The sequence below is a fragment of the Octopus sinensis genome, linkage group LG1 (assembly GCF_006345805.1).
Source record: "Octopus sinensis linkage group LG1, ASM634580v1, whole genome shotgun sequence".
NCBI classification, from domain to species: Eukaryota; Metazoa; Mollusca; class Cephalopoda; order Octopoda; family Octopodidae; genus Octopus; species Octopus sinensis.
This window is the reverse complement of record NC_042997.1, coordinates 22311260-22337225: the sequence shown is the minus strand read 5'-3', so window position 1 is coordinate 22337225 and position 25966 is coordinate 22311260. Positions and strand designations below refer to the sequence as shown.

Sequence of the window (25966 nt, the reverse complement as noted above, 5' to 3'; positions counted from 1 at the left end):
ATGTTTTTAAAGTCATGTAAAAATTTTCATCGCCCTTTTCAATCCTAACCAGGCTCATGGGCTCGGTTTCCTGGTTTCTGTGGCATATGTGTTCCCCCCAGCTGGACGGGACGCCAGTCCATCACAGCATTACTCAAGAAACAGGAAGAGAGAGTAATTGTGGTGAAAGTGTACAACAGGGGTCGCCACCACTCCCTGCCGGAGCCTTGTGGAGCTTTTAGGTGTTTTCGCTCAATAAACACACACAATTCCCGGTCTGGGAATTGAAACCGCGATCCTCCGACCACAAGTCTGCTGCCCTAACCACTGGGCCATTGCGCCTCCACTAGAGAAAAAATTTTACTCTATTAAAAATTCAGTAGAAGTAAAATAACTGTCAGCTCATTTGAAATAAATCGCTACAATTGTTGAGAGCTCTTTTCACAGTTCTGGTAAAATCGAAGTTGGTTGCTATTATTTAGCCTTAGGTCAGCATTGATCAAATAGATCAAAGTAATTCTAGCCATGACTATTTATATTTCCACAAGGGACAAGTGCGCTTAGAACTCTGTTATCCAATTTTGTTTAAAAATATGCATGTAGAGTAACATTTAATCTTTTTGTTACCATATTCTGTTAAAATACACTGTCTTTGTTTCAATAATTCTTTTAAATAATGAAAAATTTACTAAAATAACGTTGTCATAATTAAGCTGTTAAAACATAAAGCATGAAATTTTAGAAGGCGCAGGAGTGGCTGTGTGGTATATAGCTTGCTTACCAACCACATGGTTCCTGGTTCAGTCCCATCGTGTGACAGCTTGGAAACTGAAAGAAGCCGGTTGTGTATATGTATATATATATGTGTGTGTGTGTGTGTATGTTTGTGTGTTTGTGTTTGTACCCCAACATTGCTTGACAACCGATGCTGGCATGTTTACGTCCCCGTAACATTAGCAGTTCGGCAAAAGAGACCGATAGAATGAGTACTAGGGTTACAAAGAATAAGTCCTGGGGTCGATTTCCTCGACTAAAGGTGGTGCTCCAGCATGGCCACAGTCAAATGACTGAAACAAGTAAAAGAGAAGGATTTAACTCATCAATTTTAAAACAGGAAGTTTGTGTCATAAAACCAGGAGCAGTTTTAGGTACATTGAATTCATGAGGGTTGAGGTAGATTTGGCTGCTAATTCTATTGGGTAGAACAATGATCTAGAGGAAACTTCATTGGCTCAAGCTTAAATAGGTTTGTAGATGCATTTCCGTATTTGGTTATCAAACATTTCATTCATTGGCATCTATTTCTATAATAATTAGCATATTTGGATATGCCTATTATTATTCATTACAAACACTGGTGTTGTCCCTAATAACTAATTTATTTGTATAATATTCCTATTCAAATTAATTTTTTGTTGTTGTTTATGATTAATTCATAATCTTTAGTTGCTCATTTATCAAAACATTCATTCACAGTTCTTTTATTGAATCAATGACATACATTCCATGAATATCTCTTTCTTCTCTGACTTCTGTATTTCTTCCATCACAGGTCAAATTCTATGACCTCAGTGTAGCTGGTAGCACACTAAACTAAACAATTAAAAAGAAATGGCTGAGATTTTCAATACATGTATTTGTACTTTTTAAACCTAGACTTCTAATGTAATCATATATATATATATATATATATATATAATATATATATATATATATACATACATACATACATACATACAAATATATATACACACAAATGTATATATATATATATATACACACACATATGTACATATACACATACATACATATATATATATATATTTCAAAATGTAACCACGTGAATCGTTGGTGATTTTCTTCCTGCGTCTTCCTTTCTATTGGACTTTCCTCTGTTTCCAAAGAAGAGAAGTTGCTCAAAACGTTAAGCCATCTTTCTTTCCTTCCTTGAGCGTCTGCTAATACTTTACATGTACCATGTCCCCTTGTGTTTTTTTTTATGTTTGTTGTTCTTCTTTTTTAGGATTTACTATAAAAATCCAAGGTTGTGAATAGTTGTTCTGAAAAATATTCACAGCCTTGGGTTTTTTTTATCTCAGTCTGTTAATTTTTTATATATATATGCATGCTAATACACGACCTATGTTATACTCCTCATTTGTATCATTATTGAACCTGGGCTTAACTATGGTCTGTCCATAGCATGTACTCAGCATTATCTGACACCTTTGAGTCTTCTTGACACCAATACTTCTCATACATATATATATGATGTATAAGAGGAGGCTGAGGACTGATCCTTAGTGGACACCTACTCCAACCCGGAATTATTCACTGTACTTGTTGCAGCCCTCACCTTACTGACAGCATCCCTGTACATGGCTTGTACAGCTCTCACTAACCACTCATCTATCCCTAGATTCTGCACTGATCACCAGATAAGGGATCAGGGGACAATGTGAGAGGCTTTCTCCATGTCAATGAAAGTCAGGTACAGAGGTTTATCTTTGGCTAGGTGTTTCTCCTGCAGCTGTCTTACCAGAAATATAGCATCAGTAGTGCATCTCGTCTAGACTGACTCTCCCCCTAATTAGTTGGGCTATGACCCTCTCTGTGACTTTCATTACCTGATCCAACAACTTGATACCTCTGTAATTGTTTGCATCTAATGCATCACCTTTACCTTCATAGCAGTTGACTATGGTGCTGTTATACCAGTCATTGGGCATGACTCCGTCATGGTTCACCTGATTGACAATATAGGTGACTAGACTATAGCCGACACTGCCAGATATTTTAAGCATCTCTGCGGTGATTCCTGATGGGCTGGGGAGGGGTTTTTCCCTGTCTTTATATCATTAATTGCTTTATCTACCAAGGTACTGTCAATTCGGATAGCTGGTCCCTCTGCTGGGTTGACATTCGGCAGACTCTCTTTCCTTCATTCATCCTCTTCATTTCTCAACCATTCATAGTAACGTCTCCAAGTCTCTTTCTTTGCAGTCTCATTAAATGCAAGTGAGCTATCATCCATGCGGACACATTTCTCTCCTATGACATCACGATTGTCTCTCACACACTGTCTTGCAACATGAAACACTTCAAGTCTTTGGTCCTCATGTTGCAGAACATATGTGTGTGTATATATATATATATATATATATATACACACATATGTATATGTATATATATATATATATATATATATATCCATACATATATGTACATACTTACATATATATGTATATACATGTGAATATATGGGCACAGTACATCACAGAATGTAAACAACATGAAATACAAAATATGAAAACATGGAACACGAACATTTTTTGTGAACAATGAAAGAAAGAGATTTAAAACAAGACAAGCAACATAAAGAACGATCCTTCATCAGTTGTCGGCTGTTTTTCTACTCTGGGATTTTGCGGAGGACCAAAGTTGGTAACAAAAACAGGATAGTGAAAACAAACAGGAAAGGCTGCCAAGCCTAAACAAAGTGAGGTGTTGACCAATGGTGGGACAGGCATTGACAAGAGACAGACAAGAATGCATCTGATCCCTGCAGTTGATCACAAGGAAAGAAAGATATTCAAGTTAGGAAAAGAAAGATGGCTGATCTACATATATGTATATACATATATATACATGTATATATATATAGAAACACTGTATATCTCTATATTATAAATCTGAAATGCGAAGTTTGTTTGTTTGTCTGGTTTTGGCATTGAGAATGGGTTAAAGGCCACTAGATCCAGTCGGACCAACTCCAAAATTTACAGGGACATGTAAAAGGAAATCTCCATCTTAAAAGGTGTCGTTGCTAGGGCCAAAAACTCACTTTGACACGTCTACTCTCATTCTTTTAGGTATCTGTCTTCCTCCGTCACTCACTCTCTTTCCTCCCTTCCCATCACTTTCTATATATAACGTCATTTCACGGCGTCTAACTCCCTTACCTTCACTTTCTCTTTATAACGTTGTGTCACGGCATTCTATATCTCCCCTCTCCCCAACTTCGACAGTGCTTTCACACTCTCTCTCTCTCTCTACGTCTGTCTGCATTCATAGAGAGAATTATAATCGCCACAACCACCACACAATTATGAGAACAAATATTATGAATCAGATATTTATTGGGTTAATTTATATATGTGCGTGTGTGTGTGTGTGTTCTATATATAAATATGTATATATAATGTATATATACAAAGTGTATATATCTGTATTTATGTATATTAAACTTTTTAATACGTTTTGATAGTTATGTATATTTAAACAAAAATTATAAGTATAAATTAATAATTTTAATTTTAAATTTAAATAATTTAAATTTTTCAATTTTATATTTTATATATTATATTTTTATTTTTATGTTTTGGTTTATGTTTTTCACTGTTTGATTTGCCTATTAGTGGTTTTATCTCTAATTTAATTTATACATATATATATATAATTTGTATACATTTGTATATATAATGCATGCACACACACACACACACATATATATACATAGATATATATATATATATATATTTATATATGTAATGTGTGCATTATGTGGTCGGTTGAGCTGAAAATATGCACACCTATGTTAAAAGTGCTGGCAAGTTTGCATGACAACTATTTTTTTCCTCAAATGAAAGGTATGACCTCTAGGACAAAATTCCTCATCTTATAAAATGTGGCCCCAGTAGACCCGAATGAAATCGGGTTATATTAACCAAAATGTGAAAAGGGGTCTAAATAGGGCTGGAAGGGGATTAAAATTTAAAGGAGCGGGTGTTTAGGAATTCTCTGTTACATCAAGCTAAAAAATTTGCGCCAGCCTTTTAATCGTCAATGTGTTGCCGTCCATGATGAAGAAGTTTTGAATGCTTGCCATGGTGAGTCTACTGTCGTGAGAAAGAATCACTTCAAAACTTGGTGTTTAGGAATTTTCTTTTACATCAAGTTCAAAATTTTACACCAGCCGTTAAACTGTCAATACGTTGCTGTCCGTCGTTAAGAAATGCCAGCCATGGTGACTCTACTATCCTCAGATTCTATCCCTTCAAACTTTGGTTTCCAATATTTTATTATTCTTATTCAGCTCGCAAGTTCATCTGTCCCTTTTAAATGTTAGTGTTTTGCTCTCTGCCTTGAAGCAGACCTTTCTGTTGTCACTGCCTGATATTTATGATTGATCTTTCAAAATATTTTATTTCTCAACTTACTCAAGATCTTTTGTTGTTTATAAATGGGAGAGAGATAGATAAAGATAGAGAGTAAGAGAAAGTTAAGGAGAGTCCGAGAGAAAAGAAAAGTAAGAGAGTGGGAAAGTGAGAGAGAAACAAAGAGGGAGAATCATCATCATCATCGTTTAACGTCCGTTTTCCGTGCTAGCACGGGTTGGACAGTTTGACCGGGGTCTGGGAAGCCAGGAGGCTGCACCAGGTTCCAGTCTGATCTGGCAGTGTTTCTACAGGTGGATGCCCTTCCTAATGCCAACCACTCTGTGAGTGTAGTGGCTGCTTTTTTCGTGCCGCCGGCACAGGTGCCAGGGGGGCTGGCAGCGGCCACAATTGGTTGGTGCTTTTTACGTGCCACTGGAACAGAAGCCAGTCAGGGCAGCGCAGCAATCGGCCACGTTCGGATGGTGCTTTTTATGTGCTGGAAGGAAGCAACAGAAAGTAACAACCACACTCTTACCCGCGTGTAGAGCAGGTCACCTTAAGCTAGTGTATGTGTATATATATATATTATATATATATATATATATATATATATATATATAGATAGATATATATACATGTATATACAAATATATATATATACATGTATATATATAGAAATACATGTACATACATATATATATATATACATATATATGCACACACACATATATATACATATGTATATACATATATACATACATGCATATAGATATATATACATATGGATGTATATATATATATACACACACATATGTACATATGAATACACACATATACGTATATATACACACACAAACATGACCTAATTGCCATCATGTGCACCTGAGCAAAGCACATAATTCTGCTTTTATGAAAGTTGAGCAGATTGTAGTTCACATAAAAAGCAGATTGTACTTTAACTTAACAGTTGAGAGGTTGGGCATAAAAGCATAGAAAAGTTGGAATAAAACAAGCTCTCTCTCTCTCTCTTTATATTATATATATATATAAATATATATATATATATATATATATATATATATATTAAATATATATATATATATATATATATACACACACATATTATATCTATCTATATTTATCTTTCTATATATATATATATATATATATATGTATATACACACACATAATATATGTATGCATAGCACTGCTTTAACATCTACTTTCTCTTTCCTCTGGTTGGCTGGGTTAGATGAAACATTATTGCGTGAGAATTTTTTGTAGCTGGATGCTCTTCTTGATATCAAGTCAAATAACTAAAAACCAAAAAGAAAAAGGCATCCATATTTCACAAATTTCAATCTGTAAAATGATTTTATAAGTCATCCAGCCATTATCTAAGCATTCACTTTTCCATGTTTTCAGAGATCCGATGGAATTTGTCAAGGCAAATCTTTCCAAGGTCAAATGCTTTTCTGTCCCCAACACTCACCTGTTTCCCCAAGCAAGGTAATTTGTTCTTGTATTTTTCACAGAAGATTAGAAACAAACAACATTGCTTGTATGATTATGATGATGATGCACATTTATAACCATGATGTGATTTCAAGACAAGGGTGAAACATTAAAGATATTTCTTAAATTTTTTCTCCATTTCCCGAGCATTAAACTAATACCAACTCTCTCTATTTTTACCTTGTTTCTGTATTACATCTTGCATAATCTTTGCACTATACATATACATGTGGTGAAACATAAAAGCACCCTTGTGGTGACATGTAAATGCACCCACATGGTAACACGTAAAAGCACCTGTGCAGCATCATGTAAAAGCACCATGAAGAGCTATGTAAAAGCATCCAGTACACTCTATAAAGTGGAAAGTGTTAGGAAGGTCTTCTAGCTGTAGAAATTATATCAGATCAGACAGGAGTCTGGTGCAGCCCAATCAGCTTGCCAGCTTTGGTCACACCATCCAACCCATGCCAGTATGGACAATGGATGTTAAATGATGATGATGATAATGATGATGATCATCATCATCAGCATCGTTTAACATCCACTTTCCATGCTAGCATGAGTTGGACGATTTGACTGAGGACTGGCAAACCAGAAGGCTGCATCAGGCTCCAATCTGATCTGGCAGAGAATCTACAGCTGGATGCTCTTCCCAACGCCAACCACTCTGAGAGTGTAGTGGGTGCTTTTACGTGCCACTGGCACAAGGGCCAGTCAAGCAGTACTGGCAATGGCCACCTTCAAATGGCATTTGTTACTTGCCGATGTATATATATAAATATATATATATATGTAGTGGAAAGGTTATGAAAAATGGTTTGCAAATGAGTGTCACCTCCATACAAACAATGTTGTTTGTTTCCAGTCTTCTGTGAAAAATTTGTCTGGCCATGAAGAAATATTACCTTGCTTGGATGCCAAGAAGGGCATCTACCCAAAGAAAATCTGCCTCAACAAATTGTCTGACCCATGCAAGCATGGAAAAGGCTTTTATTTCAGTTTTCCTCTACCAAATTGACTCATGAGGCTTTGATCATCTTTGATCTGCAGCACAGTGGGACTGAAACTGAAACCACATGGCTGCAAAACAAACTTGTTAACCACTCAGCCACATCTGTAACTTACGATAATTATCCTATTTAACAGCTTTTCCAAAACTTTTACTGCAACAACTTCAGAATACATGATTTATAGTTTACTGTGAATGTGATGTATGCAAAATAAATTTCGAAAATGAATTCTTATGTATTATGAAACACAGAGATGAATTATTAGCCAACATTTTCTATGCAATATTATATGATAATTCATCTAAAAATTAGTCAGACTATTTTGAAATGATCTCAAATTGAACAAACTGTTGCTTTATATAACAGATTACAATGAATATTATTTATAGCATATTTATAGTCTGAATAATAGGAGGGGTTTCCCCTACCCTACATTCCTTTTAAAATGTTTTGCATGATGTAGAAAGATTCAGTTCTGGAGTGCTTACTACCTACTTTGTAAATTTTAATGTTTAAAAATTATTATTACTATTTATCTTTTGCTTGTTTCATTCATTGGACTGCAGCCATACTGGGACATCAGCTTAAGAGTTTAGTCAAATAAATCAACTCCATTTCTTATTTTTAAAGTCTGGAAATTATTCTATTGGTCTGTTTCTCTTCACTGAACTACTAAGTTAGTGCAATAAAAACAAACCAACATTGATTGCCAAATGATGGAAGAAAGAAAAACTCATACAATATATATATGTATGTATGTATATATATCTATATCTATCTATATATAGAGAGAGATTTGCCAATGTGAAGTGGCAGTCCTACGTGGGATGATGTTACTACTTTTTAGCCCCCGAAAAACATCTTTTCCAGCTGGCTACCGACACATGATCTATGTCTGTATGCTATGAGCAAGGGAGCCTACTGCTTCCTTTCTAGCCATAGCAATACCTGTAGACCAATGGTTCTGGGTAATTCCCTTCCATCGGTATAGGACAGCTGCTGGCTAGAGATAGCAGCCACTTGCTCCTGCTCATAGTATATACTTTTAAAGCGACACTGAGTCACTGATCTTGTAAGAAGAAAAACAAATAATTTTAAATTTAAATCTCTGAGCGAAAAATATGTATATATATATATATATATATATATATATATATATATATATACATCAATAATATAGGGTGAAATTAATTAATTTAGAAATAATCATTAATTTCACCAAGTAGAGTTCGGCATGTAAAAGACCCATTCAAGGAAGGTTTAAGTAATACTAATTAATTAAGGGTTCAGCAACGATTTGCCTCACCACATTCCGAATTTAGAAATAGCAGTCAAAAAGTTTTGGCTATTCTTTCTACTTAAAAGGGCGATCCCAGTAAAACCAAAGCACTTAAAAAACAAACGACGCAGGCAAAAGAGAAAGAAATGACGGAAATCATTCTGTATTAAGTTACCTACGGACGTACGTTTAATGTTTAAAAATTATTATTACTATTTATCTTTTGCTTGTTTCATTCATTGGACTGCAGCCATGCTGGGACATCAGCTTAAAGAGTTTATATATATATATATATATATATATATATATATATGGATATAGAAATGTTAATATTTCTAATTTTGAAAACCAGTGGATGTATTCCACTGAATTTAGGTAAATAATCCTTCAAACAGACAGTCAGCAGCAACGCCTGCTGGGTTTGGCTACTCCACATTGATAAGGGGCAACTAGCCCAAAACTAATCAGTGGATGTCAACCCAGCGAGGGGAAGCTTATGCATATATTGATCCCCAAGTCTTTCACTGCCTGTGACTCTGGGATTGTAGTGCTTTTGGGTCCTGTAAATGTAGATTGTACTGTATTTGTGAGTTGATAGAGCAGTGCTTGTAATTTTCCAGCATTAAACTGCATATTTTTTATTTCAGTCCACTTGTATATTGAGTTTAAGTTCCACTGTAAACTTGTGACATCCTCTTGGTTTTTTATTGCCTATGATAATTTTGTATCATTGGCATAACTAGCGACAGTGGCTGTCTGAGTGACTGTGGGCATATCTAAGAGGGCTGTTATGAACTGTAATGGCCCTAGAACAGTTCCCTGGGGGACACCACTTAGGATTTGAGTTTCCTCAGAAAGGCACCATTGGCTGCAACTACCTGACTTCTGTTTTTCAGGAAGTCATGCAGTCACTCTCCTAGTTTACCAGCGATGCCAAAGTCTCATAGCTTATGACTTATCATGCCATGATCTACTTCATCAAATACCTTTGCAAAGTCAATGTATATCACAGTGACATCTGAATGGTCAAGTAGCTGTTTCAAAACCTAGTCACAGTATTGTAGGAGCTGTGTGAGTCAGCTTCTTCCTGGATAAAAGAATAATAATTGGCAATAATGCTGAGTATTATTCAGTAGGTCATTTTCTTCTAGGAACATTACCAACTTCTGATGATTCACTCCGTGACTTTACTGATATGCAAAGTCAGAGAGATTGGCCAGTAGTTTTTGGCCTCTGCTATGCTTCCACCTTTGTGGATAGGACATATAATACCTTTTTTCAGCTTTTTAGGAAGTATACCACATGCAAGGAAACTTCGGAAAAGTATCTGAAGTGGTTTTGCTAAAGCCTGCTTACATGACTTTAGGAGAATAGCTGGGAAGCCATCAGGATCAGTAGCAGAGCATGAGCTCATTTCATCTATAGACACTGTTACATCTGTTTCCTCAATGTTGATGTAATTGATGGCTGGTGTCTCCTTTTTTTAGAGCTGCAATATCAAAGAATTCAGCTGTATTTTTTTATCTGCATGTGTCCAAGTGGGGAAATGAAGACACTTTTAAATTGTTCACTAATTATCTCAATTATCCTTCGTGGGTCTGCCATCAGTGAGCCATTCCCTTGGAACAAAAGTTCTATTTTATATTGTATTGTAGCTGTTTCCTTTGCGAATTTATAGAAAACTTTGGGATTTGTTTTTATGCTTTCCACAGCCATTTGCTCTTTGTTTTTTTCCTTTCATGAGAGAGTTTGATCTTGCTTTCAGTTCCTAGGAGGGTCCATGTTAAGAGACTTCTCTCTATCTTTCAGTTGTCTATTCAGCCGCTTTGAGGTCTTTGATTTGCATCTCATGAGGATTTTCTGTCCCTGGGAATCTGGTTTGACAGTGTGCTGGCCTTTCTTTCTGGGATATATTTAGTGCATATAGCTTGCACTGTTGACATAAACTGGCTGAGTTTCAGATCAATGTCTTGCATTCACAGAATGTTGGACCAGTTTCGTTTGTAAATCTCTGTGGATTGATTCCCATTTTGCCTTATGGAAATTCAGATTGGATAAAGCTCTAGTCCTCCTGATAGAGTAAATACCAACAATATGTACAGGACCATACATAGTTAGTTCAACAATTTTGTTGTCTGAGAGTGTCATTGGTGTCATCTTCACATGGAAAAGGTCCACATTATTTGTGAAGCATATGTCCAATATGTTTTCCTCTTGATTGGCCTGAGTATCACTTGTTCCATGAACAGCTTATTAGTAAGTTCAAATAATGACGCTACATGCTTTTGTTCATGCAGTGACATCCCAGAGAGGATGTGGTCTTCTGGCCATTTGACATGTGGGAGGTTGAAATCACCCAAGAAGAGTATGTTGATGTTCTGATCTAGGTTTGTTAATACCTCTTCAATGTGTTTGAGGCTATCCTCAAATTTTCCATCATATTTTGTGGTATTTGGTAGACAATATATTGTGCAGCTTGCTTGATATGTATTATTAAGGTGTTGCAAACTGAGTTTGAATGTGACAATAATACAAGAGGTGTGACATCTTCACAGATATACATAGCAACTCCACCATGGCTTGAAGGTCTGAGCAGAATTTGATATGAAGCTGTGAAGAAGTCAATCCTCTACTTCACAACTCAGTTGTATGTCAGTGTAGGATAGAAAATCTTTGCATTGTATGAAAATACTTTTTGGCATTTCAACCCATATTGGTTAGAGCCATTTTATGCGCAGCTTACTTTCATGTCCTTTTTCATCTGGACTCAGTAAAGTAACAGTACTTTGGTTAATATAACCAACTAAGACTCATAAAGGCTATGGCCCAACATGGTTACAGTACAACTACTTAATCCAGGAAACAAAAAAAAAAAAAGAAAAAGAAGTGAAATATTGAATAAAATTTTGGCCAGACAAGAAGCCAGCTAGGAGCAGTACATATAAACATGACTTTAATTTGGAAGATTATGTGGTTGATGAAACCTAAGCAGTTAAGAGAGTTGACAGTGGTTTGTTTTCACAGCAGGCAAATTTTTGTTTATTACTTTTTTGTTGAACTGAACATTTTATTTTCTAAATGAAAGTAAAATGTTGCCTATAAAATGCTTGGCAAAAATTCAGCTCTGGGTTTCAACATAAGTATTTATTTTGGAAATTATCTGAACGTATATCTCATTCACAGTAAAGCAGTAAACATATTTTTATTTCTTCTTCCTTCTGAAATTGTTACTGTAAAATTTCTCTGGAAAAGCTGTTAAAATCTCATATAATGAGCCATTTATAATAATGAACTGTTAGTTCAAATAAATTTCTCAGAGGAACTATAAAAAAAAGTTGATTGGATGTTATGGCAAATTCATTTTTACAAAGCCTTCACACTTCTGAAAGTATTACTCTAAATGTTTTAATTAACATTCTATTAAACCTTGTGATTTTTATGCAGATTATTAAATTTTACATTGACAAGGGAAATTTTTACACAGAATCAAATATAATTAACTCAATCAGCTGCAATAAAGTTTGTTTTTCTATGCTAGCATGGGTTAGATGAATGTATTGGTGAGACATTGTTTTACTGCTAGACACACTTCCTATTGCTAATCTTTAGATGTTTTTCAATAAGTGATCTTTTATATTATGTGCCTTCAAAGGTGGAAAAGTATTCTTTTACTTGTTTCAGTCATTTGACTGTGGCCATGCTGGAGCACCGCCTTTAGTTGAGCAAATCAACCCCAAAACTTATTTTTTGTAAGCCTAGTACTTATTCTATCGGTCTCTTTTGCTGAACCGCTAAGTTATGGGGACGTAAACACACCAGCATCGGTTGTCAAGTGATGTTGGGGGGGGGACAAACACAAATAAAACAAACATATACACACACACACACACACACACACACACATACATACATACACATATATACGATGGGCTTCTTTCAGTTTCTGTCTACCAAATTCACTTACAAGGCTTTGGTCGACCTGAGGCTAAAGTAGAAGACACTTGCCCAAGGTGCCACGCAGTGGGACTGAACCCAGAGCCATGTGGTTGGTAAGCAAGCTACTTACCACACAGCCACTCCTACATTGACAGGGAAATGACATTATCACTGCCTTTAGTTTGTGACATTTGGTAAAGTGAAAATGTAAACACGTGCATATGATGGGCTTATTTTAGTTCCCATCCAAAGAACATCCCATCTCAAGGATTTAGTTGGTCTGGAGCTCTAGGAATATATCCTTGTCTCCAGTCCTGTGCTGTGGGATCGAACCTGAATCCACATGGTTTGGATGAGAACTTCTTAGCTATACTCAGCCAAAGTACCCAGTTCATATGTTTCAGAGATGAAAGTTGATTCTTATGTGAATTTAGAAGAAACAGGATCAAACACCTATATGCTGATGTTATAACATTTCAGCTAAAGAACTGCCTTTACATAAGATACTAGTAAATCATCATCATCATCATTTAACACCTGTTTTCCATACTGGTATGGGTGGATGGTTTGACAGGAGCTGGCAAGCCAGAGAACTGCATCAGGCTCCAATTGTCTGTTTTTGCATGGTTTCTGTGGTTGAATGCCCCTCCTAATACCAACAACTTTACAGAGTGTACTGGATGCTTTTTATACAGGTGCTTTTTATGTGGTACAGGTATGGGTACATTTTTTATGGCACTGGCATGGATGTTTTTTTTTTATCTGGAACCAGTACAGATTCATTTTACACTGCACCAGCACAGGTGCTTCTTACATGGTACTATTACAAGTGGGGCTGGCAAGTAATTTATATATATATATATATATATATATATATATGAACAAAATCCATTAATTTTAAAAAAAGGATACAGACTAATGATGTGGTCATAATAGCAGCCACAGTTCCTGTTGGGATTGATTTTTGTGCATCAGCTAAATCTCCGGAACGATTTGAACCAGCCATGATACCTGCAAGAGAAATCACTATGTTTAGAAACATGCTTAGAACACTTTTTCAAAAAAAAATTGCATCATATTTTATTGTCTGTGGTAGCTTTTACTTCTGTTTCAGTTGGTTTATCATTATTATTATAATAATAATAATGAAATTATTGTATACAGTGCTCAGGTGAACCACAACTTGTCAAAAGTGCATATAAAGTATATGCAGTAATGTACAAATGTTTGGAAAGTGAACAGTGTATGAGTCAGATACATGCTTGTGTGTGTATGGAGGGGAGAAAATCAGGTGTAGTGTTGGCGAATCTCAGAAAGCATGGAAGTTTTGAAGGATGCAGTGCTCCGACAACTAACAACTGATGCCGGCAGTTTGTTCCATGCTTCAGCAATTCTCAGCATGAAAAAGTGTTTCCTAAAGTCATGGGAGCTGTGCTGTTTTCTGACTTTGTAAATATGTCCACGGGTGTTAGACGGGACGGGTATTATCCTCATGAAAGCAGTGAGCTGGCAGAATCGTTAGCATGCTGGGCAAAAGGCTTGTGGCATTTCTTTGTGTTCTGTGTTCAAATGCCACGGAAGTCAACTTGCCTTTTGTCTTTTTGGGATTGATAAAATAAAGTACCAGTCAAGTAGTGAAGTTTGCAATTGACATATCCAACTCACAAAATGCTTAGAAGCATTTCATCTGGCTCATTATAGTCTGAGTTCAAATCCTGCCCAAATCAACTCTGGTTTTCACCCTTTTGTGGGAAATGAAATAAAGTACCAATCAAGTAATAGGGTCAATCTACTTGGCTTCGCCCTCAAAATTGCTGTTCTTAGGCCAAAATTAGAAACAATTAATTTTAGTTTTACTATTGTATACTGTATATACTCTCCTTCCATGTCTTATTGTATACTGTGTGTACTTTCTGTACATTTATATATATTTACTAGACTACCTGTGACCCATTGGGTCACCAGGAAAGTCTGAGTTTCGTAGCAACAGAATTTTGTTTCATAGGTTTTTTTCCTTTTCCAGGTTATTTTACATGCTTTCAACTAATGTGACATTGAAATTACGTGTAAACTGTTCTTTTCCACAGAAAAGGAAAATATTTGGCTGTTATTTCTTGCATGCCCTGCTACCTCGTAACAAGTATTTTGGGTTCTTCATTACAAATAGCTGTTATGTGGTAGCAGGGCGTGCTAGAAATAGCAACCAAATCTTTGGAGGTGAGATATATTGAATGCACTTAAAAAAACCTATGGAAAAAAATTATTTCACAGTGAGGTTATGAACAGATTTTCTACAAAATATTTATCATATTTTTTAAAGTCATTTTCACTTTAAAATATTTTTTAGATATGCCAAAAAAATTTTTGTAATTGGTATTCACTTGAAAATAATTTAAAAAAACACTAAAATATTGTCTGTTTAAAGAAAGCTAAAATATAAATACTGTACAAACAACTTACATTTTTGAAATCACATTCACTTAGAAATATTTCTAAATGATTAAAATATTGCATTTAACAAAAGTGAAAATAGAAACATTTACTGTAAAAAACAAATTGTATTTTCTTGTTGTCAAGTCACTGTGCCTAATCAAAAGGTAAGAGTTTCTTCCTTTTCAGGGTTAAGTTATTTTTGGATAATTTTCCCATTATGCACTGTTTTGGTTATTTATACCCTGAAAACCCTTAATATCTCAATAACCAGTGGTCTGATTTATGCAAAACTTGTTTTATTCCATTTGTATTCACATTTCAGGGGAAACTTAATTCATAGTATTTTTCCAATTATGCACCAGCTTGGCTGGGTAACATTGCAAGCAGGCAAGCAAGATTCAAGCTCACTTTTGATATATATATATATATATATTCTCTCACTTCATTATTTGTAAACTTGATGCCTATTTTTGTATTGCTCTCATCCTTCACCATGGTGGTAAATTAAAGAGATCATCATCATTATTATTTTAAGGTATTGAGCTGGCAAAATTGTTAAGACTGCTAGACAAAATACTTAGCAGCATTTCGTCCACCCTTACACTCTGAGTTCAAATTTCACCGAGGTTGACTTTGCCTTTCATCCTTTCAGGGTCGATGAAATAAGTACCAGTTATGCACTGGGGTTGATGAAATTGACTGTTCCTTCCTCCAAATTACAGGCCTTGTGCCTTTAGTAGAAAGGATTATTATTAATTATTATATTATTATTATTATTATTAATAATTATTATTATTGTTATTATTATGCAAAGCAACAAGTTGGCAAAATTGTTTGTTAGCATGCTGGAAAAAATGCTGCTAAGTAATTTATCCAGGCAAGCACTGGGATTGCAGTAATTGATTTACTCTTCTCCACTAAATTTAGACTTTGTACCTATAGGGCACAGAAAGTGTGTCAATAGCCAGCTGGAGATGTTCTCCTGAGGCTACAAGCTATAGTAGCATCGACCCTTAGTGGTTAGCCACATTTAAGTGGCAAATATACCTCACATTGTCGTGCAGCTACTGTTTATACCTCGTTCAGAGATTTATTATTACATGTTTTATCTAATTTGCTTTACCTGCTTTAAGATGGTAGGATCCAATTTGAGGGAGCATACCAAGTGTCCCACATATAGGCACCTAGCATCATACTGCTTATGAATGACTATCTCCAATAACTTGTATGTTTGTGTGTGAATGGAAGCTTGTATGCACATATGTAAATGCTTTGTGTATGTCTGTGCTCAGATAAATGTAATGAATATATGTCTTTAATGAGAAGTACCTCAATCTAAGTGTATTTGTATGTATGTGCGCATGTGTAAAGCATTTGTTTCCTTATATAAGAGACTATTTAACGCTAACACAATTCTAGAAGAAGAATATTAAATATTATTGAAGCTACAATAATGTAGTTCATATGCTGCCAGAGGGTAATACTGTAGAATTTTGATTAATTGATGAGCTTTTTGCAACATTAATATTGCATACCAAAAGTATTGATTTCTAAACAAACACAAAGATAGACACTGAAGTGGAATGGAAGAATCAGTTATATGGACAGCATTTGGGAGGGACAGGAATGGAAGGGTCAATTATTTTACTCTGAGTAGATGGTTGTATTTATTTTTTATTGGTAATAACAACACCAATGATAATAATAATAATAATAATATAATAATAATAATAATAATAATAATAATAATAATAATGATAATAATAATAATAATAATGATAAATGCCCTGATGGAGTACCAGACAGTGGCTCTCATGGCTTCTAATCTTAACTGATTGGAAGTGTTATCATGTACATTGTTTTGTCTTGGTATAAAAGATGGGCTACAGCAAATATTCTGCCCAATACCACAGATTTGCTTGTCAGTTGTTTGACCGTAACCAGTTGACCATGTACCTCAGTGGCTGACGATATGTACATCTTTGATCATGAGCAGAAGTAGTGGGGGAACATCATAGCCATGTGTTGAGAGAGATTCTTTGGGGTTTGAATAATTCATCTCTGGAAACATGGGTGTTTCATTCAACATCCTTAAACAACCCTTATTCAGGGACCTTTTGAGCAGGATGGGTTACTCAACCAGAACAAAATTCTAATTGGGCCCCACCTGCAAGGTCATGTGCTGTTTATCTTGATATGAGATCACCATGTTGCACACTTATGGTTGTGATGCATGTGCCTAGTGTACCCTTATCAGATGAGTTGTCATGATGGGCATACCGGGTTTCGTATATTTTACCCCAGTGTCACTTTGATGGCATGCACTGCTCTTTCACTCAATAATAATAATAACAACAATAACAACAACAATAATAATAATCCTTTCTACTATAGACACAAGGTCTGAAATTTTTGAGGAGAAGACTAGTTGATTACATTAAACCCAGTGTTTCACTGGTACTTAATTTATTGATCCCCTTGGTGAAATTTGAACTGAGAATGTAAAGATGGATGAAATGTTGCTAAGCATTTTGTCCACTGTACTAATTATTCCACCAGTGCACCACCTTAAAAAACAAAAGTAACAATAACATCATATAACATTTACCTAGATATGAGATCACCATATTTATATTAGACAGATAGGTGTCGTCAACGTTTTGGCTGATGTACTCTCCAGCCTTCATCAGGTGTCCTGGTGGAATTTTGAACCCACCAGGAAATGTGGTAACAACAAACAAGGTGAGGAGACCTATCTGTCTAATGTAAATATTGTACATAATTCCTCATCTCTAAAATATAGAACAGTGAGATTACCATGTTGCACTCATATGGTTGCGATGCATGTACCTGATGTACTCTTATCTGATGAGCAGTCATGATGGTTATAATTGGCTTTGTATATTTGTATTTCAGTGTCACTTTAATAATAATAATGGCTTAAAATTTTGACACAAGGCCAGTAGATTGAGGTAGGGAATCAGTTGATCTCATCGACCCCAGTACACAACTAGTATTTATTTTATTAACCCTGAAAGGATGAAAGGCAAAGCCAACCTTGGCTGAATTTGAACTCAAAACGTAAGGACAAAAGAAATGCCACTAAGCATTTTGCCTGATGTGCTAATGATTCTGCTAGCTCACTACCTTAATGATAATAATAATAATAATAACAACGTTGCCGCCGACGCCGACGTCTAATATTGGTACAAGATCAAATATTTTGTTGGAGGATACAATCAGTTTGATTGATTCCTTCTATTTGAACAGTAGTTTATTGATTTTGAATGGAAGAAACACTAGGTCCAACCTGGTAGGATTTCAGTTCAAAAAGGTTACAAAATATAACTAAACATCACAAGGTACTTAGCATTTTTCTGACAATCTATAATAATAATTTCTAATGTAGGTACAAGGTCACTAAATTTACCCCAGTTCTTGACTGGTACTTTATGAATGAGAGATAAAGTTGAAGGATGAAATATGAAGTTGTAGAGTTACATCATAAGAATTCAGAAACTTTGAGAGATGTAAAATAATTCAATTTTAACCATGGAATTCAAAGTAGCAGAGCTATAAATAATAGTGGGTAAATACTGGGTTAAAAATCTCTTTGGAGGGAAAACTCCAAAGGCTACATGTGGGACTTGAACTCACATCTCCTGTAAAAATGACAAATGTTTTACCATTCAACCAAAGCAATCCTTCAAATTTCTGCATCTATTTTGGAAACTCTTTTCTTACCAGTGAAAATTGTATGTTGTTGAATTTTGTGAAAATTGTAAGTAGTGTGTAAATAATGGTTTAAAAAATCTCTTTGGATAGAAAGAGTTGAAGACTGTTTCCAATCAAAGGATTGTTTTCAACCTAATACTCTTCACTCTTTGTTTCAATCATTTGACTGTGGCCATGCTGGAGCACCGTCTTTAGTCGAGCACATCGACCCCAGGACCTATTCTTTGTAAGCCTAGTACTTATTCTATTAGTCTCTTTTGCCGAACCGCTAGGTAATGGGGATGTAAACACACCACCTTCGGTTGTCAAGCGATGTTGGGGGCACAAACACACACACACACACACACACACACACACACATATATATATATATATATACTTATATATGACGGGCTTCTTTCAGTTTCCGTCTGCCAAATCCACTCACCAAGACTTTGGTTGGCCTGAGGCTATAGTAGAAGACACTTGCCCAAGATGCCACGCAGTGGGAATGAACCCGGGACCATGAGGCTGGTAAGCAAGCTACTTACCACACAGCCACTCCTGCGTCTAATGTTTACATGCTATTGTTTATAACCTTAAATGTTATAAATAATACCATTATTTTACAGCTCTCAAAGTTTCTGAATTCTTATGATGTAAATCTACAACTTCACCTTTCATTCTTCAGCTTTATCTTTCATTCATAAAGTACCAGTCAAGTACTGGGGTAAACTTTGTGACATTGTGACTACATTAGAAATTATTATTATAGACTGGCAGAATTGAGAAAAATACCAGGTACCTTGTGGTGTTTAGTTATATTCTAATATATGCAGCCCAAATAATCTACCAGTTTTATCTTCAAACTGGCCAAACTTGGCTTCTCACATTTACTCTACAATATTAGTCTAAAAATAATCAATTACATCATTAAAATCTCAAAGCTACAAGGTAATTCAAATCAATGTGAATGAATAAGGGGTACATTTGACAGAGAAATCTGAATACTAAAGGGTTAAGGTGGTGAGCTGGCAGAACTGTTAGCACACCAGGCAAAATACTTAGTAGCCTTTCATCTGCTTTTATGTTCTGAGCTCAAATTCCACCGAGGTCAACTTTGCCTTTTGTCGTTTTGGGGTTTATAAAATGAGTATCAGTTGATCACTGGGATTGATATAATCAACTTACCCACTCACCTGAACTTGCTGGCCTTGTGCCAAAATTTGAAACCATTATTTATAGTCTTCTCAACTTCAAGCCCCACCATCAGAAATAAATTAAAGTTATAGAATTTTTATTATTTTATTATTTATGTGCCCTTTTCAAGCCTATCCAGGCTCATGAGCCCGGTTTCTGTAGCGTATGTATTCCCCCCAGCTGGACGGGATGCCAGTCCATTGCAGCATTACTCAAGAAACAGGAAGAAAGAGTGAGAGAAAGTTGGGGCGAAAGAGTACAACAGGGGTCGCCAACTCCCCTGCCGGAGAGCCTCGTGGAGCTTTAGGTGTTTTCGCTCAATAAACACACAGAACACCTGGTCTGGGAATCAAAACCATAATCCTCCGACCACGAATCCTCTGCCCTAACCACTGGGCCTTTGCGCCTCCACAAAGTTATAGAATATAAACTAAAAATCTCAAGTCTCCCTTATTTCTCATTTTTAGGTTTCACAGCTATAAATCAAAGTAACGACAATAATTATTTAGTTAATTTAAAATTCTGTCACCCATAACACTTTCCCTTCAAGAAATATAATTTTTACTCTTTTTTTTTTAAGCTGCATAGAATTAATTTAAAAGTTAATTGTGATACATATGAAAGAAATACATACCAGTGACTGATGGGAAATAAATAGCTAGCAACACCATGAATGTGGTAGTAATATCTGCAATGATTTCTCCTCGAGCAGCATCTCCTTTATCAGAACCCCCAGGTACGTCATTAATTTTTGAGTATTTACTGAAAGCATTTGCTAAAAACAGAAAAAAAAAAGAAAAAGAAAAATAAACTTCAGTGAAATTCTGTACCATAAACTCTTAAAATACAAAAGGAAAAAAACAAAAAAAAGTTTGGCTGCATAAAAATAGTTTGTGTTCCTTTTATTATCACTTTTTAAAATTATCATTATTTAAAAATTATAATCATTTTTTAAAAATATTTTCACTTGCAGAAGAACTCTCCACTCCATATCCAATGTAAACTGCAGGTGCACAAGTGGTGCAGTTGTGTCTCAGGTAAGCTAACAGAAATGAAGAACTACAGATGTAATAGATGCTCAAGAGTAGCTAGGCATGGAAGCACCCATGAAATGCCATCATAAAAGAGCTCAAAAGACTAGGTAGGTGATGTATTCAACAGTTTCTGTTTTCAGGGTGACCAAATCTGCAGTGTGCATAAGTGTGTGAGTGGGAGTGGAGATGTTGGTGCAGCAAAAGCAGTGTCTAGTGTTAGAAAATGAAGGGTAAACATTTAGCGAACTATGATCTCTGATGGCCAGAGATGGTTTTTCTCATTGAATGAAAAACTGTATGGGAGAAATGAGCATTGAATTTGGAGGATACAGAAAGACTGGAATAGAATGAAACCAGTATGTACCAATGCACAAATCATCATCATCATCATCACTTAAAGTCTGTTTTCCATGCTGACATAGTTTGGATGATTTGACAGGAGCTAGGAAGGCCAGGAGCCATACCAGGTTCCAAAGTCTGTTTTGGGCTTTGTTTCTATGGCTGGATACCTTTCCTAATGCCAACCACTTTATAGAGTGTACCACATGTTATTCATGTAGCACCATCAACAGTGCTTTTTACATATATATATGCATATACATTTTTATAAGCAAATACATTGTCAGCAGACATGAATGGTGAACTATAAATTAAATGAGAGAGAAAGAATGGGTATTAACACTTTTATGGGGCAGTGTGAAAGATAAAATACTGTATTGGTTATAGAGATGGATGTGATATGTATGAAAGATGACATTTGAATGGAGACTTGTTGAATGAAGTCCATGAAGGCATTTGGGCCAGGCCTCTGGTCTGAAGATAATTTCTTTTCTTTATCCATTCTGCTATAACATTTTCATAGAAGTCCTTCAAAGAGCCATGGATACTGGCCTTCCTTCTACTTGGCTATTAAAAAAAAGTAATAGAAAATATCTATGAAGAAGAAAGAGGAGAACGGAAGATGAGGCAAGAAGTATTGAAGACTGTTCACGAGATACATATCCATATATATTGGTACTAGGAAGGGCGTCCAGCCATTGAAACCAAGCCAAATCAGACGAGGGCCAGGCAAAGCTCTCCAGTTTACCAGTACCAGTCAAACTGTCTAACCCATACCAGCATGGAAAGTGGACACTAAATGATGAGGATTATGATGATCACAATGCTATATAATTGTTAAAGAAGGCAACAAACATTAAGGCAAAGCAAGCATCTCAAGTTGTATATAATATTATTATTGGAAAAAGTTTTTTCCAATAATGATATTGTATACGACTTGAGATGTTTGCCTTGCCTTAATGTTTGTTGTCCCCTTTAGCAATTATATATCCACTGCATAGGAAATCTGCAATGGCTCCATTACTACTGTCTCGGTTATAACCTTGGAGTCCTAGTAATCTGTTACAGCAATTAGCTAGCATACCTAATCATTTAGATCACCTGTGAAATAATCTCCCATATTTTGTGTGTGTGTGTATACGCCAAGAGCGTCGCCTAAACATCTTTCACCTGCACTGCCTCCGAAAAATCCTCCGCATCAAATGGCAGAATCATATCCCCAACAAAGATGTCCTCAGGCAAGCAGAAATACCAAGCATGTTTGCACTCCTCACCCAAAGACGTATAAGATGGCTTGGGCATGTTAGCCGTATGAAAGATGGCAGAATCCCCAAGGACATACTCTACGGAGAGCTTGCTAGGGGTACTAGGTCTGTGGGTAGACCGATCTTACGTTACAGGGATGTTTGCAAAAGGGATATGAAGGCCTGCAACATCAATATTAGCGGTTGGGAGGCAGTTGCCGGCAACCGTGGAGAATGGAAACGTACAGTAAAAGAGGGAATACAAAAGAGTGACAGAGAGAGGGAGGAGAAATGGAAAGAAAGGAAGAGACGTAAACAAGAGACTATGGCACTACAACCAGCCAGGAACAGTCTTCGCTACATTTGCAGTACCTGCCAGAGGGAGTGTTTGTCCAGGATAGGACTACACAGCCACAGCAGGAAATGTATCAGGACATGAAATATAAAAGCCGGACTAGACTATAAAAAAAAAATTTTTTTTTAAATGCGCAACTCCATTGTCTCCTGAGACAGAAAGGATGCCAATACAAAAATATACATATTACACACACACACATATAAATACATACATATGCACACACCCACACACACATACATGGTAACCTTCTGTGAATGCAATGACTAATGATTAAGACCTTTGGTGATATACTGTGTTTGAGAAGACTTGTCAAGCCAAGTGAAATCGTAGTTGTGGCCACTACTGGTGTCACATCACTGGCACCCATGCTGGTGACACATAAAAGCACCAATACTGGTGGCATGTAAAAAGCACACATTACACTCTTGGATTTGGTTGGCATTAGGAAGGGCATCCAGACTAGAACCCAATGCAGCTTTCTGGCTTATGAATTCCAATCAAACCATATAACCCATGCCAGCCTGGAAAGCAGATGCTAAAGGATGATGATGATGATAATGATGATGATGATGACAATGTTGATGATGTAACGAGTCAGAAGAAATGCTGCTAAGTATTTTGTCTGGCATGCAAACGATTTTGCCACTGCACCACCTTGTAACAAATAATAATAATAATAATAATAATAGTAAAATTAAGAAAATAGAACCTAATGATTCAAGAGACTTACTGTCAAATAGACCACTTGCAATGCCAGGTATCCCAGGGACATAACGAACCTGATTGGCATAAAAATAGTTGCAACTGTCACTTGTATTTCCATCACCACAATAGTGTGCATAGATAGGGCCTGAGATATTTTTATCACACCAAATGGATCCATTGGCAGTAACCGACTCAAGAGTTAGTAAACGCTCACCCATTATACAGATTCTGAAATTACAAGTAGAAAATTAATTTACATGTGATTCTGAACAAGAAAATAAGGTAACAGTCTTATCCACAGGTGAGTATGCATTTATGCATATGTCTGTATGTATGTGAATGTTGCATTTATGTATGTTTTAGTTTGTTGACGTTCAGTAAAAAGAAAATTACAAAACAAAATGAAAAAAACAGAATGGCTGTCATGACTATAGAAGACTATAGATTTCAGTTGACCAATACCTTGTGAATGGAATATGGTACACAGAAAATATACAGAAGATGAGTGTGTGCATATGTTTGTGTGTGTGTGCGTGTGTGTGTTTTTTCATAATTGTGCACGTGTTTGAGCATATATTTACACTGATCAACAAAAAGAATCAATATTGTTTACACATTGTGGTCCTTTCTCTTGTAACATAACAGTTTAGTAAACAGGGATAATTAAAATAAATACCAGACTGAAATAAGAACTAGGGTCAACATGATCAACTAAAACCCTTGTAGGTGTTTCCCCTGCATGGCAACAGGTCAATGACTGAAACCAATGAAAAAATAAACAATGTACTATAAACTAATATATACAGGATGTCACAGAAAGATTTACCCATGTTTAAAACTCATCCTAAAGAATATCAGTTCAGGTAATATTATCTATATTTTACATAAAGATTTTCATGTCTTTTGTTCATGTGTCTATTGTTTCGTTTATCTAAAACAAGTTTGTAAACAAGCATGGTGCTGAAAGCAAAATCTGACCTGACTGGTGCTATGAAAACGGCTAGAGTGAGCAACAAGGACATAACAAAATAGTTGAATATGTGCCGTAAAACAGTGCTCAATACCTGGAAATGATACATGGAGTCTTCTACTACCTCTAGCAAGTCAGTTCCTGATAGGAAACGATCAATTCATACCAAACAAACTGTTAAAGCTGTGAATAAGTGAATGACCCAAAATTCCTGCTGGTGTGCAAGAAAAACAGCAAAAGCTCTTGATATTTCCAAATTGTCAGAGTCCAGGCTTTTTAAAGAGAATTTAAAGCCGACTGCATACAAGAAGCAACCATGGCAATTAATTTCAGCAGATTCCAAGAAGAAACAGCTTGACAGGGATAAAACCATGTTAGCTGAGATGAAGCATACTGCTAACAAAGTGTTGACCTGATCTGACAAGAAGATCTTCACTGACGAGGCAGTTACCAATAAGCAGAATGACAGGCTTTATACACGTAATGCAGGAGACTTGCCTGAAGGTAGCAGGAATCATTTATGCCATCAGGAGCCAGTTTCACTCATGGTGTGGGCTGCAGTTGCATCTGATAGGCCCAAGTCTCCCTTGATCTTCATTGATGCTGGTGTCAAGGTCAACAGGGAAGTTTATGCGGAAATGTTGGATGAAAAAGTGTTAACCTGGGTCACAGAAACTTTTGGTGACCATTACATCTTCACTCAAGATGGAGCTCTGGCCCATGCATCCAATTTGACATAGCAATGGTGCAAAGAGCACTTCAGTGGTTTTGGGGACAAGACAATATAGCCTTCCTCAAATCCAGTCATCAATCCCATGGACTTTGCTATCTGGTCCATCTTAGAGAGTTTGTTTCTGCTCACCCCTATTCAAATGTGTCAGATCTGAAGGAAGCCCTTCTGTCTTCATGGGTCATGTTGGATGAAGAGGTGGTATGGTGCTCACGCAACTCAGTGACTAACCATTTGTAGGCTATGATCAAGGCGAAAGGTGGTCATTTTGAAATGTAATTACTACAATGGATTGACAATTTAAATTAGAACATGTGGGCTAAATTTCATTATTCTACCCTCAGTTTATTTTGAATAA

At 36.0% G+C, this 25966-nt stretch overlaps 1 protein-coding gene across 4 annotated transcripts in view; it reads right to left on the bottom strand.

Annotated features, from left to right (window-relative positions):
- Positions 1-25966, bottom strand: part of LOC115219813 (solute carrier family 12 member 4) — a 222297-nt gene that overhangs the window by 60604 nt on the left and 135727 nt on the right. For all 4 annotated transcript variants that reach the window (XM_036511783.1, XM_036511878.1, XM_036511917.1 and 1 more), the window contains 3 exons: positions 23934-24136; positions 20863-21003; positions 13794-13892 (listed from right to left, as the gene is read on the bottom strand). In XM_036511783.1, coding sequence (XP_036367676.1) covers positions 13794-13892; positions 20863-21003; positions 23934-24136 — 443 coding nt within the window. The remainder of the gene's footprint in view (positions 1-13793; positions 13893-20862; positions 21004-23933; positions 24137-25966) is intronic.